Source organism: Hippocampus comes, unplaced genomic scaffold (assembly GCF_001891065.2).
Source record: "Hippocampus comes isolate QL1 unplaced genomic scaffold, H_comes_QL1_v1.1 scaffold196, whole genome shotgun sequence".
In the NCBI taxonomy this organism is placed as follows: Eukaryota; Metazoa; Chordata; class Actinopteri; order Syngnathiformes; family Syngnathidae; genus Hippocampus; species Hippocampus comes.
In genome coordinates this window covers 59,345-74,693 of record NW_017806173.1, presented here as the reverse complement: position 1 = coordinate 74,693, position 15,349 = coordinate 59,345, and the positions used below count along the sequence as shown (strand labels likewise).

Genomic DNA, 15,349 nt, shown 5'->3' with positions numbered 1-15,349 from the left:
AGCCATGTGGGGAAAAATAGGAGGGAGCCTTTGTTTTTTTTTTTTTTCCCCTTTTTATATTATTATAATTTTTTTGAGCTCTAGGTGACTCCATAAAATGAATAATCTCAGACATGCAGTTGAAGGATGGTTGCAAGTTACGATGATACCGCAGTTGGACGAATCATTGCACTCTGTTCTGAATGTTGACAGTTGCGGTCACTTTAACATCATTGCATCGATATATTTAAAAAAAGCATGGTCGACTGGACAGGGGTGTCAAATTCATTTTTGTCGCGGGCCCCTTTGGAGTTAAGTCTTCCCTCGGAGGGCCGTTACGATAGTGAAACTAAATACATGTTTATACATTGCAACAAATTGATGGATTACCAGTTTTGAAATCAGTCAAATCAACGATCATAGCTTGTTCAATTATTGTTTGAGTGAGTGTTAACTGGGTAACAAAATCATTGCAAAATCTTAACGTTATTTATGACACATGACAATTTGACCTATGGGTCAGCGTGTCCATTTCATAATGCAGAGGTGCAGGGCTCGATTCAGGCTCCAGCCTTGCTGTGTGGAGTTTGCATGTTCTCCCCATACCTGCGTGGCTTTTCTCCGGGTATTCCGGTTTCCTCCCACAGAAAATGCACTCACAGATTTTTATATATATATATATATTTTGATATGATTCAGCTGTCATAGAGGAATCACAAAATCTGTGAGCAGTTTAATGTCAAGGGCCTGAACCACTGACGATTGAGACAATTTTAGAGAGATTAACCCTTTCAGGGACAGTTTATGAGGTTACAGCACAGGTGTCAAAGTCAAGGCCCCGGGGGCGCCAAATCTGGCCCGCCACATCATTTTATGTGGCCCGCGAAAGCAAATCAAGCATGTCAAGTTCCATGATGCTTGCTGAAGTCTTAACCAAAATTTAAAGTTGTCATATGTAATCCACAATAACAGCCATTATTCTTGATTTCTGATTTTAAAACTAGTTATTCATCAATTTGTTTTGCGCTGTGTATGTAATATGTGGAGGGGATTAAACGTTTATACGGTTTCCCAAAATTCATAACGGCCCTCCAAGGGAAACCACAACTACAATGTGGCCCGCGGCAAAAATGTGTGTGACACCCCTGGGTCACAGGTTATCATTATTTGTGCATGAAAGGGTGAATTGATTTTCAAAAATAATTATCTCTTCATTTCACAATTGATGAGTTGTCGATGAATTGATTAATCATTGCCCCCCCCTAAGTGTATCCGTTTTGCACATGAAGTAATGACTCCACTGAATTCACGAACTATTCGAAGCAAATATTTCAACTTCAACTATAACAGACCGCCACCTCAGCCCGCCTGCGACCTTGAAGGCAGCAATCAGTGTCTCCTTTAATCCGAGTCTATTCTCAAACGGGCTCACGGCGCACAACGATCGGGGGGTTAAATTAGCCAATTAAACGCGGCTCCTTCCGCCTCTTCGGCTGCCTCGGTGAACCTGAGTGCAACCGCGTTAGCGCTGCAGAGGCTTATACGCGCCGACCGGACGAGAGCTATGTTCAGGGATGACGATACTCGCCGTTATATAACCGTGCCAGGAATAATCAAGTTCCGGAAGTATGCCCATGAGTGCGCCTTCATTAACCATTGTCTCGCGTTAGCTCCTCGGGCTTTGTCCTCATATCAGTGAACGTTATTGCACTGGTTGGCAGCGTGTTTATGTAAAGGAGCTGTTTGGCCACCCCATGACTTTCTGTTCCAAAGATTAACTTCAGTCAATGATGAACGGCATTTCATTTTACATTCATGCCTCACACATGAGTCACCTCAAACATGTGTGTCCCCCACCTTCCCCTCCATTCATTCTCACTATTGGGCCAAAAAAATTAAATCAGTGTTTTGCTCTGTAGATTAGAGCAGCGTGACATGTCATGTTTTCTCATTTAAGAAGCCAGATCCGATTCGGCCGGGCGACTTTAATAGGCGCAGACATCAAGCGGAAGCACGTGAAGCTGTTTGGCTGGCTGCGTCTCATTGATAATGCCTTGTCAGTTATTATTTCAGCCTGCCGACCTGAGGTCTGAAATAACAGATATGTGACATTCCTGCATGAGATCGGCATGTGCGTCGCAGCTGGACCTGACTTTGTATGCCCAAATGTGGACATGAAGAGGGCTCAGAGGAAGTTGATTCATTTGACAGAACAAATGATTTCACTCACAGGAACAGGCTACATTCCGTACATAATATAACACGGACGTGACAGCGGGGAGGAGCCGGAAGCATCAATTTACCGCTTTCAAGAAAAAAAACAGCATTTTCATTGCATTAATTGGGCTGTCGCACTCAATCTTATTTAGTCATTCCGTGCCTGCTTTCCCATTAATTCCAGTCTCCGTCTTCTAAAATGACCAATTCCTTTTATATAGCCGTACATTTTCTGTCTCGCTTGAGTAGGTGCCGACAAGGGGGCTGAAATTTGAACCCAGAACCGCAAACTTTTTTCTACATCGGGGCTCTGTGAGTTGCATGTTGTGCTGCAATAGTTGGTAATGCATGTGCGCATTTTGAGAAATGACCGTATTTTCCGCACTATAAGGCACGCCTAAAAGCATTCACTTTTCCCACAAGCCAACCGTGTGCCCTATAGTCCGATGTGCCTTATATGTGGTGTTACTTACAGTTTCTTAATAGTCCCCAGTGATTATTCGCAGGAACCAATTATAACATAAAAGGGTTCTGCCCGACACTAATGGACGTGCATTCGCTAACACACACTCAAACAGACCACTACTTTGTGAGCTCTACGCAGCCATTATGAAACAAAGATAATACCAAAAGCATAGTTAACTACTGGCTACACGAAGGAAGAACGAGACAAGCAAGACCTCTAAGGATATTTAGCCCCACGGCTTGCCAATGATAAACCCTGTATTTTTATGGACTTTGTGTTGTTCATTCTACATCCTGAGGGGGGTACATATGGATCAATATTCGGATTTCTTGGATATAGTCTTTTAAAAGTTCTGTAAATGCTTTGTTACAGCTGGAGCGGTTGTGAAGGCTCTCAGCTGTATTTTATTGTATTGTATACCCTTTAACATAGCTCCATCTAGTGGATGCATAGCGCAACTGCAGCTGGGGCTCGATAGATAGAACTCAACTCAACTCATAGAAAGCTGTATTGTTTACCCTTTAGCGTAACTCCATCTTGTGGATGCATAACACAACTGCAGCCACAATTGTGGCTATACTATGCACCTTATAATGCAGTGAAAACAATTTTTAAATGGGCCATTCATTGACGGTGTGCCTTATAATGCGAAGCGCCTTATAGTGCAGAAAATACGGTAATCAAGCCGCCTAGACCGCGACCTAAAATGACTTTATTCAGTTAGTGTTATTATTCATAGCAAGCTGTGTGTGGGGAGAGTAGCAGATGACGACCAGAAGAAAAGAAAATGCTTTTTTACAACAGACTGCATGTGCGCGTGGGATGGATGTGTCGTCCTCCCTACTGTTCAGCATTAGTGGGCCACTTTTGAGAAAAGGCGCATGCGCTACTTTTAACTTTGATGTCATAAATGGGACAAAATACTCGAGTTATGTGCACCTTTCACAAATTGTCCTCAATGCATCGAGCCATGGACCGGAAACATCCGCTCTGAAAAGGTGCACTTGTCAAAAAAAAAAAACGCAGGCCGCAGCCTTGTGCATCAGAGGTCTTAAAGAGCGGCGCGGTGGACGGCCGACAAAGGCGAGCAAAGCGGTGACTCAGAGGAAATACCTTTCATCCGCGTGACGAGCCGTAAAGGGAGACGCAGGAAGAAGGGGAGTCTTGAAAAGATAGCGCCGCTGGGAGGGGGGCGTACCAAGGGAGAGTGGTCCGGCCTTGACTCACTCACTCATTCCAGTTCCGTTTTTCAGCTCTGTGCTGCGCGCCGGACGCCTAATGGGAGTCGTTTCAGAAGAGGGAAACAAAAAATGTAATTGGTTGTCTCCCGCTTGCGAGGAGTTTGTACCTCATGTTTGGCGTCATTTGTCTTGCGCTTTCGCGGAGGATGTTTTTGTTCCTTCCCCCTGCCGAAGTCGGCGTAGGAAGTGCGGACTGACATGGAATCATAGCAATTCTCGTCAAGAAAGCCAGAAATTGGGAAGATGTTCCAGCTGCATCATAAATTTGTGCCGGGCTGTTGCCTTTCGATTCCGACGTGATATCGCGCCTGTCCGCCCACTTGAGCAGATGCAGACCGGTTTCGCGTGCAAATCATCGAATGTAACAATGAAGACATCCGAGAAGAGAATCCAAACTGTACATGGCCGTTTATACACAATTCCCGCCGCACAATAAAACACGATGAATGGTTCCCTTCTCAACCGAGCCGAATGGAACCACCGTGTACTGTCGGGCGCATATTTTGATGCTCCGCCGGGGCGAGGAAATCCCGCAAATGACTACGTTGCAATACGGCACGAGACAGTGAGACACCAGTAGACACGGGAATATGAGAACATGGAAAGAGCTGGAAGGATTCCTTACAGTTGAACGGCTTTGCCTAATTAAGGCTTTTCGCCATCAAAGACGCCCTCAAACTGGGTCACCGTGCCAATCTACTCTACAATTAGTGACATGTCGAAATACTTGCATGACATGTCACCTTTGATGAACCCTTCCCCAAATAGTAACTAAACAAATCGAAAACCAAACGTGTATCAGTAAACGCACTACGCTGAAATCCAATAGGAAAGGGAAGGCATACTTATAAGTGTCTTTCTCAGTGGGAAAAAAAAATATATATATATATATATATATATATATATATATATATATACCGTATATGTAACGGCAACAAACGTAAGGGTTAATTGTTGTGGTTGATGCACAACTGTGACATTAAGATGAATGAATATAAGAGAAAACAACATTTAAGAATAGTCCACTCAAAGAAACCGCTGTCCCCGAAAGGGTTAAATCAAGGGTGCCAAACTCATTTTTAGCACGGACCACATTTTAGTTACTGTTTCACTTGGAGGGCCGTTATGACGGAAACCATATAAAGAAGTCAAGAATAACTGTTGCTTTAACTATTGTTTAAGTTACTATCATGAGGGATTTGGTCACAAGTATTGCTTAGAATATATTTCTTATTTATTACATATGAGAATTTAAAATTTTGGGAGACATTTTAGAAAGGATCGTGGAAGTTGACATGTTGGAGTTGCTTTGGCGGGCCACATAAAATTTTGTGGCGGGCCAGATCTGGCCCCCGGGCCTTGTGTTTGACACCTGTGGGTTAAATGTTAAAAGCAAGCTGCTCTTAAAGATTAAAATGCACAAAGTTAAATACAACTAAACTGTACTTAAAACAGATCCAGTGCGGGATTCCGCAAACACCTGCTTGTCTTTAAGTAATAAAAAAAAAAATATCAAAACGAATCATGAAATATCTCCGCACTAGGATTAAACCCGATGTCCATTTTTTCAACCACCCCAAGGGTGTTCCAATCAATTCAAGTGAAGCCCATCTGGACAAAGCAGCAGACTGGATTAGTGGTTCTTCCGAGGAGCAAAAGACCAATGTTGAGAAGGGCCGCTTTTCCCTGAAACTTGAGAGGCTGCAGGGAAAGTGTGCGTGGGAAGACGACCCCCCCCCCGCCCCCACCCCAAACAAAAAAAAAGTAAGAAAGACAAACGAGAGAGCTTATTTTGGGAAGTTGGTTGGCGGCGGTAAGCGGTGAGTCACCAGCAGGTTAGAGGTGAGGGTCTGGTCTGGGGAATGCTGATGTGACGCTCGAGTGGGGTGCCCCCGTGCGATTTACGTTTAGACAACGATGAACAATGTCGGGCTACCTGAAAGGGGGGTGGGGGGGGGTGGCGAAGTAGCAAGATGACAGTGATGGAATCAAACGAAACAATAGGTAGTTGTGTGCAAAGGAGCCATAGGTGGGGGCTTTCCTGACTCGTTGACCGCTGGCGCTTTGTCATTCCGTATTTTTGTTTTTACGCTTGGAATCCCCCGTTTGGGAGACAGGAGACCCTATGCAAACATTGACTGTACGTATTAAACAATATTTATCTGTTCGGAGAATGCGGAGGCGGGACCTTTGTGACAAACGCTTTGGCCCTTTCGTTGTTTTTTTTTTCTTCTGCGTATAAATGGAGCCATGATGTGGAAGCGATGACAGTTTCATGTCAGTTTCTAAATCGGAGTTTTCCCAATGCCTCGATGCAAAAGGTCAAATCGTTCATGTTTTGTAAAAGACTGAACTAAAAAAAGGCTTTTTTGGGGTGGGGTTCAATTTAGTGCTGCATTGCAACCGTCTTTCCGAGTATTTCGTGAAGCTTCGTTTGCTTCATTAGCCATTCCTGGTATGGGATGCGCCACTGCCCAATCCAGCTGTCCCCCAAACATCTTAATTGAAAACAGTGGTGGTGTTGACATTTGGGCCGGGCCCGCTGTGCGCTTGGCGGTCGCCTGCCTTTCCTTCCTCCGCTGTCAAGTCGCCTTCATCCGCTTCGCGCCCTTTCCGAACTTGAGAGCAGGCCGTGCAGCTTCCGCGTTCCGTCCGTCGCAATTTTCTTGCCGATGTCACAACAGTGGCAGACCGCTGGGAGAAACTCGGCCTCGCGGTCGTTAAAGCAACACTTCATCCGCTCCGTCGAATCCAGACTCCACATCTGCTTCTCGTCCCGAGGGTTACAATGAAGGTGCTTGTTTACAACATCCAGCTTCCTTCTTTTAATGTATTCTCCGTGGAAACAGGAGAATGGAACCACGTTGCGACAGAACCTTCCTGATTGGTTTTCTGCCTGCGTTCAACTTTCCGACCTGTTGCAGGCTTCCATCACGTTGTTCCCCAGCCGGACTTTCTGATTCACAAGACGTGACACGTTCCATTCAGTCGTGTGACTGGCAATCAATCAGTCACTTCATTTCTGCTCACCCTTTTCGGAGACTTCATGCAGGAAACCGGGAATGAAACATGTCTTTTCCTTAAAGAAGAATGTGGCACACTGCTGATGGATTTTGCAGGACTGGCCCACTCGAGGCCTGTCTGTCTGTTGAAGGCTGCAATGCACGTTACTGAATTGATGAGCACGTTTTTCTCGGTCCCCCATGACGAAAAAGACCACATAGGAGCTGCACCGAAGTAGCTTCAGTTTGCCACAGCCTGGCCGTGCACTTAACGCTGTCGAATTTGTGTGGACTTAAAAATTATTCGGCCCGAGCAGAGTCCGCATTCTGTTATGAAATCGGATTGGGTAACCCTCTGCAACAATAAGCAGCTGCGATGTCATGCTCTCAAAAGTGTTTTAGTGTGGGATGCAAATGATGTCACGATTACCGTCTTTTCCGCACTATAAGGCGCACTAAAAGGATTCACTTTTCCCAAACGCCGACAGTGCGCCCTAAAATCCGAGGCGCCTTATATATGGTGTTACACAGTCTCTTTATATTCCCCATTGAGTTGTTTCCCTGTTAGTGTTCTGATGCCATCTAGTGGTGATTATTAGCAGGAACCAATTGTCGTGTAAAAGGGCTTTGCCGACACATACTCAAGCAGACAACTACTTTGGGAGCTCTGCGTAGCCGTTATGAAATGAAGATAACACCAAAAGCAGAGTTAACTACTGACTAAACGAAGGAATAAGGAGCCAAGCAAGACTTCTAAGGATATTTAGCCCCTTGTGGATGTGAGCCCATGAGGTTTGTGTGCTTGTTTGTTGAATCAATTGTCTAAATAACTTGTGTCTTTCATTTATTATTTTGTAATTTATACGTTTCACCTCTGCGTTTGTGACCAGTTCTCATATAAATAAAGCTGTATTGTGTTGTATTCCCTTTCGCAAAACTCCATCTCGTGGATACATAGCGCAACCGCAGCCACTATTGTAGCTTCTATGCGCCTTATATTGCAGTGCACCCTATTTATGAAAGCAGTTTTAAAATAAGCCATTCATTGAAGATGCGCCTTATCATCCAAAGCGCCTTATAGTGCGGAAAATACGGTAAATGCTTTTGGATATTGCAAGGCCTATCTTTGGCTCTTGTTGATCTCACATGTAAAATGCAACAAAATGCATATCAGTCGTATTATCATTTTTATTTTTTGCTCTTGGGCGCCAGGGTTTGTGCCCACTTGTAGAATCAACAAGCAGGAAGAGTCACGTGGCAAACTACCCACTGCCCTCAAAGTACTTTTCCATAGCTGACCACAATGCGCCACTGGTATGATTTTCTTCCACTGGAAATGATAGAAAGATGTTGTTTTCTTTGAGGGCTGATGCATGTGATAGCCAGTCTCGAAACCCTTTCAGCTGTCTTTCCATTATCAGGACCCAAGATGTATTTCCATTTCAGATTCCTCTTTCGGGTCTCCCCTTTTCCACAATGATGGGCTCGTCTGCATCCATCCCCGAACGTGATGTTTACTTTTATGGACCGACTTGCGGCACTTTTCCATGCTATTCTGACAGAGGGAATCGGTGACCTTTGACGCTCGCTGGGCCCCGCTTCAAACCAGTTTATATGAAAGAGTTTTGGCGCCGCACACTGCTATTTGTTGATCCCACTTTGGACTTAACGAGGCGATACGAACTGCTTTCTTTTTTTGCTAGCCAGTAGTTATAAAACGAGGATTTTCGCTGTGACTCATGAAAGCCGCCCCGAAATATAGATGGGATGGCCTTTTTGAACATGTCAGTTTGTGTCAGATTGGCTGTGTAGATGGTTGCAAGTTGTGTAGACCAAGCAGGTGGCAACCGCCCCGGAATCTCCCATCTTCAGCAATAAACTGTCTCTGACATGGAAATACACCAGGATAGACGATAATGGAAGCCAGAGGAGCTTCAATTCCACAACAATAATTACCTGGGCCCATTAGGCGGCTTCTCCTGTTTATAGTTAAAACAGCGTCTAAAGTCGCAGTTCTGGGGCCTACGTTAGCCGAAAGGATCGCCATGACGACTTGTTTGTTACGACCTCGTTCCAAGAATTAGGCGAGGCTTTGAGCTAGGGCTCTGTAAAACGTGTTTTGAAGTTTTACAGTCTTGTGAATTTACATGTTTGGGGGAGAAACCCCCCTCCCCCGACCTACCATGCCTTGAAATGCATTCTGGGTGGAGGTCTCTTGCTTTTGTCTGCCCAAACCGTTGTACGCCATGTCTTTGCCATTATGTGGTCAAACGTGCGACCCGAATGAAAACGAAGAGGTCATAAATGTCGGACCATTGTGCCATTCCGGAGTGACGTCACGTTTCCCGATGGAACCTTTCTAGCGCCATACAGAATAACGATAACCAATGTGAACCATATTGCGTCATGGAAAGTTTGACCGTAAATTGTTTTTCGGCTGCAGGATTAGTGAAGCACAACTCCGTGCAGACACTGACCTGAGCGACAATCATTTGTGACTCACTAACACGAGGGAGGGGGGCAAGTAGGGTCTCTCTGGTCTTCCCTGACGTATTTCCACGACGTGCCACGGCTGGTCGTCTGGCATATTTACGCTCAGCCTGTGAGTGATGAAATCAAAGCGAAAAATCCCACCGCAGCATAATTACATTCAGCTTGAGACTGCTTAATATTTTTACCACGCTGACGGCTAGATTTTTGCCGGGAACAAACGTCTGGGTGGCAATATTCGCAAACCGAAATGTTCCACATGTGAGAATTTGAAATGACCGCCGAGATTTATTTTTATCGGCCGGGGGTTGTTTTGCTGTAACCCTCATAAAAATAAATCCAATCTAATTGTCAGCACCAAACTAAGTCTGCAACTTGGAATATTTTTTTTCGATTTCAGGTTGAATGAGAATGGGGTGAACCAGTTCAAAATGGACGAACACCCTGAGCCCTTTCAGAAGAGTGCAAGCTGCTTTATGCATTTTCCCCAAAAAATTGTTGACTAAGTCCCTCCGCCAAGGAAGGTGACAGTGCACGTTTTTGCGGCTTGTGAATCAATGAGGAAACACCTTAAGGGAGGGGCGGAGGATGTGGTTGTCTCCTCTCGCCGTCTTCCCCCCGTCATTGCCATGCTGGTGGCGATTACTGGAAGGAACATGTCCAGACAGAGAACGGGTGTCTGTGGGCCCTTCTCCACGCAAAGCTCTCTTCCACGCAAACATCCGCACCTCGCTGCGACCGAGCACTTCTCGGCGATGTGCGAAACCTCTTTCCATCTCATCGTTTGTCACCTGGTTGACGTCATCGTGGTCGTGCAACCGTCAAGCCAAGTGTCCAGATATGACGACAAAAGATTTTAGAGGGAATATGAAGAAATGTGCTTCACGCCGTTTAGTTCGGAAAGGCGTGCGCAATCGCCGGAAGACATCAGGGCCAGCCGAGGCAGTTCACTTCAAGTGGTTTCTTGTTCTAGCAATTCAGTCGTAAAACCTCCACAGTCGGGTAAAAATTCGACACCCCGCCCTGTTCAAATGTCATGTTTTCGTGATGTGTTTTGTCCATCCATCCATTTTCTGATCCGCTTCTCACAAGGGTCTCGGGGCGTGCTGGAGCCTATCCCAGCCGTCTTCGGGCAGTAGTCGGGGGGACACCCTGAACCGGTTGCCAGCCAATCGCAGGGCACGCATAGACAAACAACTGTCCACGCTCACACTCACACCTAGGGACAATTTAGAGTGTTCCTTTAACCTCCCATGCATGTTTTTGAAATGTGGAAGGAAACCGGAGTACCCGGAGAAAACCCACGCAGGCACGGGGGAAGAACATGCAAACTCCATACAGGGAGGCCAGAGCCGGAATCGAACCGGTACCTCTTCACTGTGAGGACGACGCGCTGACCAGGCGTCCACCGGGCTGCCGTGTTGTTTTGTATACTTCGAAAATCAACCGTATTCTTGTGCTGCCTCCGTTGCCACATTTGGCTTCAAATGATGATTTCCTCGATAAAGCTCCTTAAAAATTAATTTGAAGTCACCTTCCCATTTTTTTTCCTTTTGTTTTGTTTTCTTGGACCAACGCCGAGGTGATGATTGAGGCAGTAAGAGTACACTTTGTCTCGGCTCCGTGTTGGCCGGGCCCCCGGACGCATTTGCTCTGACCCATTACCAGCTCCGCGTCTCCTCGGTGCTCCACCCAAGCGCCGGCTGAATGAAAGAAACACGAGGGTGTGCTGCAGTCTTTCCTTAATGGCTGAAAAGATTGCAGCTGCCTGGGTGTTTCCTCTCGAATTAAATCCCATGCTTGACTTGTTATCCGATTTTGGTCACTTCGTGTTAAATGAAGGCTTTACCTGCAGATAATTTTCCCGACGAGATGCGATCCGTCATACACGTACTTCAGAGTAAAGTGGATGATTGCGCTCGATTGCTCAATATAATTGCACTAAACCGCCGCACTATGTAATCTTGCAACGCCGCCGACTGTTTACTTCACACACCGATGGGTGATGTCCTTTTAAGACTTGGAAAAGTCCCTCTTTAGATTACGGTCTCATTTATAATCATATCAGACGGGCGTTTCAAAACCACAGCGACGAGGTCATGTGTTGATGTTTCATCCACTTCAATTGTCCACACGATGGGAAACAACGTGTTTGTGGTCCGCCCGATTGGTCCAAACCAGTCTGTCCCAGTCAGCTGTGGTCTTCCACCCAGCTTCCCAGAACCTCTTTTTTTTTTTTTTGTCTCGTGTGTTTCTAAACCCAATGCTCACATCTTCTGTAAATGGGCAGGCCGATGCCACGGGACTTGCCGCGATGTGTCCAAGGCTGGACAGCACGTCGACATTAACTGGACTTGCAAAGGAAGAGTTTTCCACTCTTGGTTCTCTCTAAATGCGGTCAACACCACATCGGTCTTACTGTATATTTAAAGTGCCAAATGTTCCGACGGAGCAGGACATTCTCTCCGCGGTAGTTCACGTGTTGGCGTGAGATTGGAACGTTGACCTGAAATAACCCGATCATCCACGCATTCCTCTGGGAAATTTGTTTATGTCGTTCCCAATAGGTCCGCATTGATTTCAATTTCCCAGGGTGCCCGAGCGTCCTCCAGGGGGTCCGCCAGATGTCCCGGCGAATAAAACCATTGTTGTCCTTTCACTTCAGGTAACAAGCCCTTCCTATCCTGTGGTGGTGAAGATGGGCCACGCCCACTCCGGCATGGGGAAGGTGAGTCCTTCACAGACGCAACTGAGGGTCTCGATTGTTACCGCATGCCACAGAGTTTGTATATATAACAAGCACGTATGGGATACAGAGTGAGCTTGTGTAGACAATCACACATTAGCAACTTAATCTTATTTATATCTTCGCCACATCTGCAAAGCGCTCCAGACTGGCTGACATTCGTTTTGTCTGGCGTGGGCCGCAATCACTCACACCCAGTCTTCTTTAGCCTCGACACTCCTTAAAAGAACATTAGTCAGCCAGGGCTTCCTGACATTGTAATATAAAATAACAAGAGGATTCATCATGTTGGCATTTCCTCATTTGCGATGTCTTGTTTGTCTGGCTTGAAATGTGTGATGTGTGAAAAAGGTGTCACCTTTTCATCAAGATATTGAATTCAAAATGTTTTCAGTGCAGTGACGTCTTTTCGTCCGTGTATGTCACTGTGTTGACGTCATTTCCCCCTCCCGTCGGACATTTAATTGCTTAATGGGTATGACGTGACGTAGCTCGAAGCCCCCACGTGCAAAAGTTTCCAACCCGAGACCCTTCATTATCCCACCCGTGTACAAGTGTGAACTTCCTATGGCATATCCAGCAGAGCGCTGCGGGCTTTTTCGTGGCATGCGCGCATTCTAATTAGTGTACGTGTCGCCGAACAGATCAAAGTGGAAAACCAACAGGACTTCCAGGACATCACCAGCGTGGTGGCGCTGGCCGGGACCTACGCCACAACCGAGCCATACGTCCAGTCCAAGTACGACATCCGCATCCAGAAGATTGGCAACAACTACAAGGCTTACATGTAAGATGCGGCATGTCGGACTGGAAACAATGTGCTCTGAATCCCTCGTTCCTTCCTCCCCTCAAACCCCCATCGCTATTTATTTGTTTACGTCTTATCTCCATTTCCTGACAACCCACTGTGACAGAATGTCTCTGAAATGCTTCTGATTACGATTGCAGGGGTAATTAATGCTAACGGCATCGCCCATTGTCATTCTTTTCGGATGCCCAAGTTGTGGGTGACTCACACGGACCCTGTTGATTTTCAGGCGAACCTCCATTTCCGGGAATTGGAAGGCAAACACGGGCTCGGCCATGTTGGAGCAGATTGCCATGACTGACAGGTAAACCTTAATGAGCCTTCCTTGTACAGTATTATGCGCTGATCTCTAAATCACAACGGTAATCCCCTTTGAGGGTGTTTCTAATTCCAAAATCTATATGCTCATTCACACAGTTGGTTTTACTGCATACTGCAGCTGCCTTCGGTACTTTCATGGAGCTAACCAAAATATGGTCTGTAATGCACCTCGCAGCACTTTCTAAATGTATTGTGAAATGAATATTTGTCAGAAAAATGTCCATGCAGATTTGTCTCGGCTCTTTCCATGCGCCGCAGATAAACAAAACAGTCCCGTGAAATAGTATTTGCCCTCTTCCTGATTTCTGAAAGAACCTACATCCAAAGAACTCCAGACCTCGCTGACCTCAGTTCAGGTCACTGTTCACGGCTGTAGCATAAGAAAGACACTGGCCAAAAATTGCATCCCTGGGAGAGTTCCCAGGCCAAAACCGCTGCTCGTTTCACATTTGCCAAAAGACATCTTGATGATCCTCATGACTTTTAAAAAAACATTCTGCGGACTAAAGAGTCAAAATTGGAACTTTTTGGAAGATGTGCGGCCTGTTACGTCTGGGGTAAAAATGGCACAGCATTTGATAAAAGAACGTCAGGCCAATAGTGAAGCATGGTGGGGTGGCACTGTGATGGTTTGTGGCTGCTTTGCTACCCCAGGACAAGGACAACTTGTTGTGGTTGATGGGACAGTGAATTCGGCTGTCTACCAGAAAATGCTGAAGGAGAACATCTCACTCTTTGGAGTGGCCAAGTCAAATTCCAGATTCGAATCCAGTTGAGATGCTCTGGGTGACCTTAAACAGGCCGCTCATGCTAGAAAATCCTCCAGTACGGCAGAGTTGAAGTAATTTTGCAAAGAAGAGTGGGCCAAAATTCCTCCACAGGGATGTGAAAGACTCACCACCATTTATCGCAAACGCTTGATTTCAGTTATTTTCTGTCAAGGGTGGCACAACCCACGATTACTTTTTCATGTAAGGCCAGGTAGGTTTGGAGATTTTTTTTTTTGGTGTCTAAATAAATTGAATTGGCCTTTACCAACTGCATTTTGGATTTTCTTTCTGTGTGATATTACAATTGGTTTGATGAACTGAAATCTTGGTGTGTGATATATATGCAAAAAACACAGAAATCCGGAAAGTGGCAAATACTTTTTTGTGGTACTGTAAATACATGACTGAGCTTGCAGACGCCGGCAAAAATTTTAAGCCCGCTACCGTGAATTTAGTAGCAGCAGTATGAAACCGCAGTGCCAGTCACCATTATCGCTCCTACGATTAATGTTGTACAGAGTGAAAATCTGCAAATAATCTATGCCACAAGATGGCGACCAAGGACTACTTTTGTATGAGTGGCGCTCCTCAGCTCACTTTAAAATCATTTCCTTTGGAAGAAGATGCCATTGGGTGTATTTCAGTGAGTGGAGCTCTTTCTGCATTTGACAGTTTTATCAATTTGAGGCATCACTGTGTTCCAGATACAGACTGTGGGTGGACTCGTGCGCAGAGATGTTCGGCGGCCTTGACATATGCGCGGTGAAGGCCGTCCATGGAAAAGATGGAAATGACTATATCATTGAGGTCAGTTCACTTCCAGAATAACCCCTCTGTTAGTTAAGATGACGAACGAGAACTTGCCAAGGCCTCACTTTGTGGACTTTTTTTTGGTTTGTTTTGTTTCTGTGTGTCATGGTCAAAGTGGATGTAACCACACGGGAAAGCACACAGTGATCAAAGCCTTGAAAGAACGATTAGTCGGGAGCCCAAACGCAATCATGGCAGTGAATGAAAACCTGCGTCTTCATATCAACTATTGAACCTGATACATCGGATGAATGCCTCTTTTTTTAAAGCGTATTTACAAAACACATGGATTTGCACACACCTTTCCGGCTTGTGCCAGAAAGCCGACGACGTCAGGATCAGCTCATTAGAACATTTTGAAATGAATTCATCAGTGGCATTTCCGATGCTGATTCCAATTTAATTCTGACCACAATCTTAGAACACCATTTCTAAATGATTTACTTGGTCTCAGTTGACTTTTTATACCCGCCGGAATAGTAGCGCAACTATCATTTAA

General features: G+C 45.6%; 1 protein-coding gene across 1 annotated transcript in view; it reads left to right on the top strand.

The window, feature by feature from the left end:
• syn3 (synapsin III) overlaps nt 1-15,349 on the top strand; it is a 67,147-nt gene that overhangs the window by 44,671 nt on the left and 7,127 nt on the right. The window contains exons 7-10 of the mRNA XM_019896372.1: nt 12,061-12,123; nt 12,786-12,928; nt 13,179-13,253; nt 14,745-14,847. Of these exons, the coding sequence (XP_019751931.1) occupies nt 12,061-12,123; nt 12,786-12,928; nt 13,179-13,253; nt 14,745-14,847 (384 nt within the window). The remainder of the gene's footprint in view (nt 1-12,060; nt 12,124-12,785; nt 12,929-13,178; nt 13,254-14,744; nt 14,848-15,349) is intronic.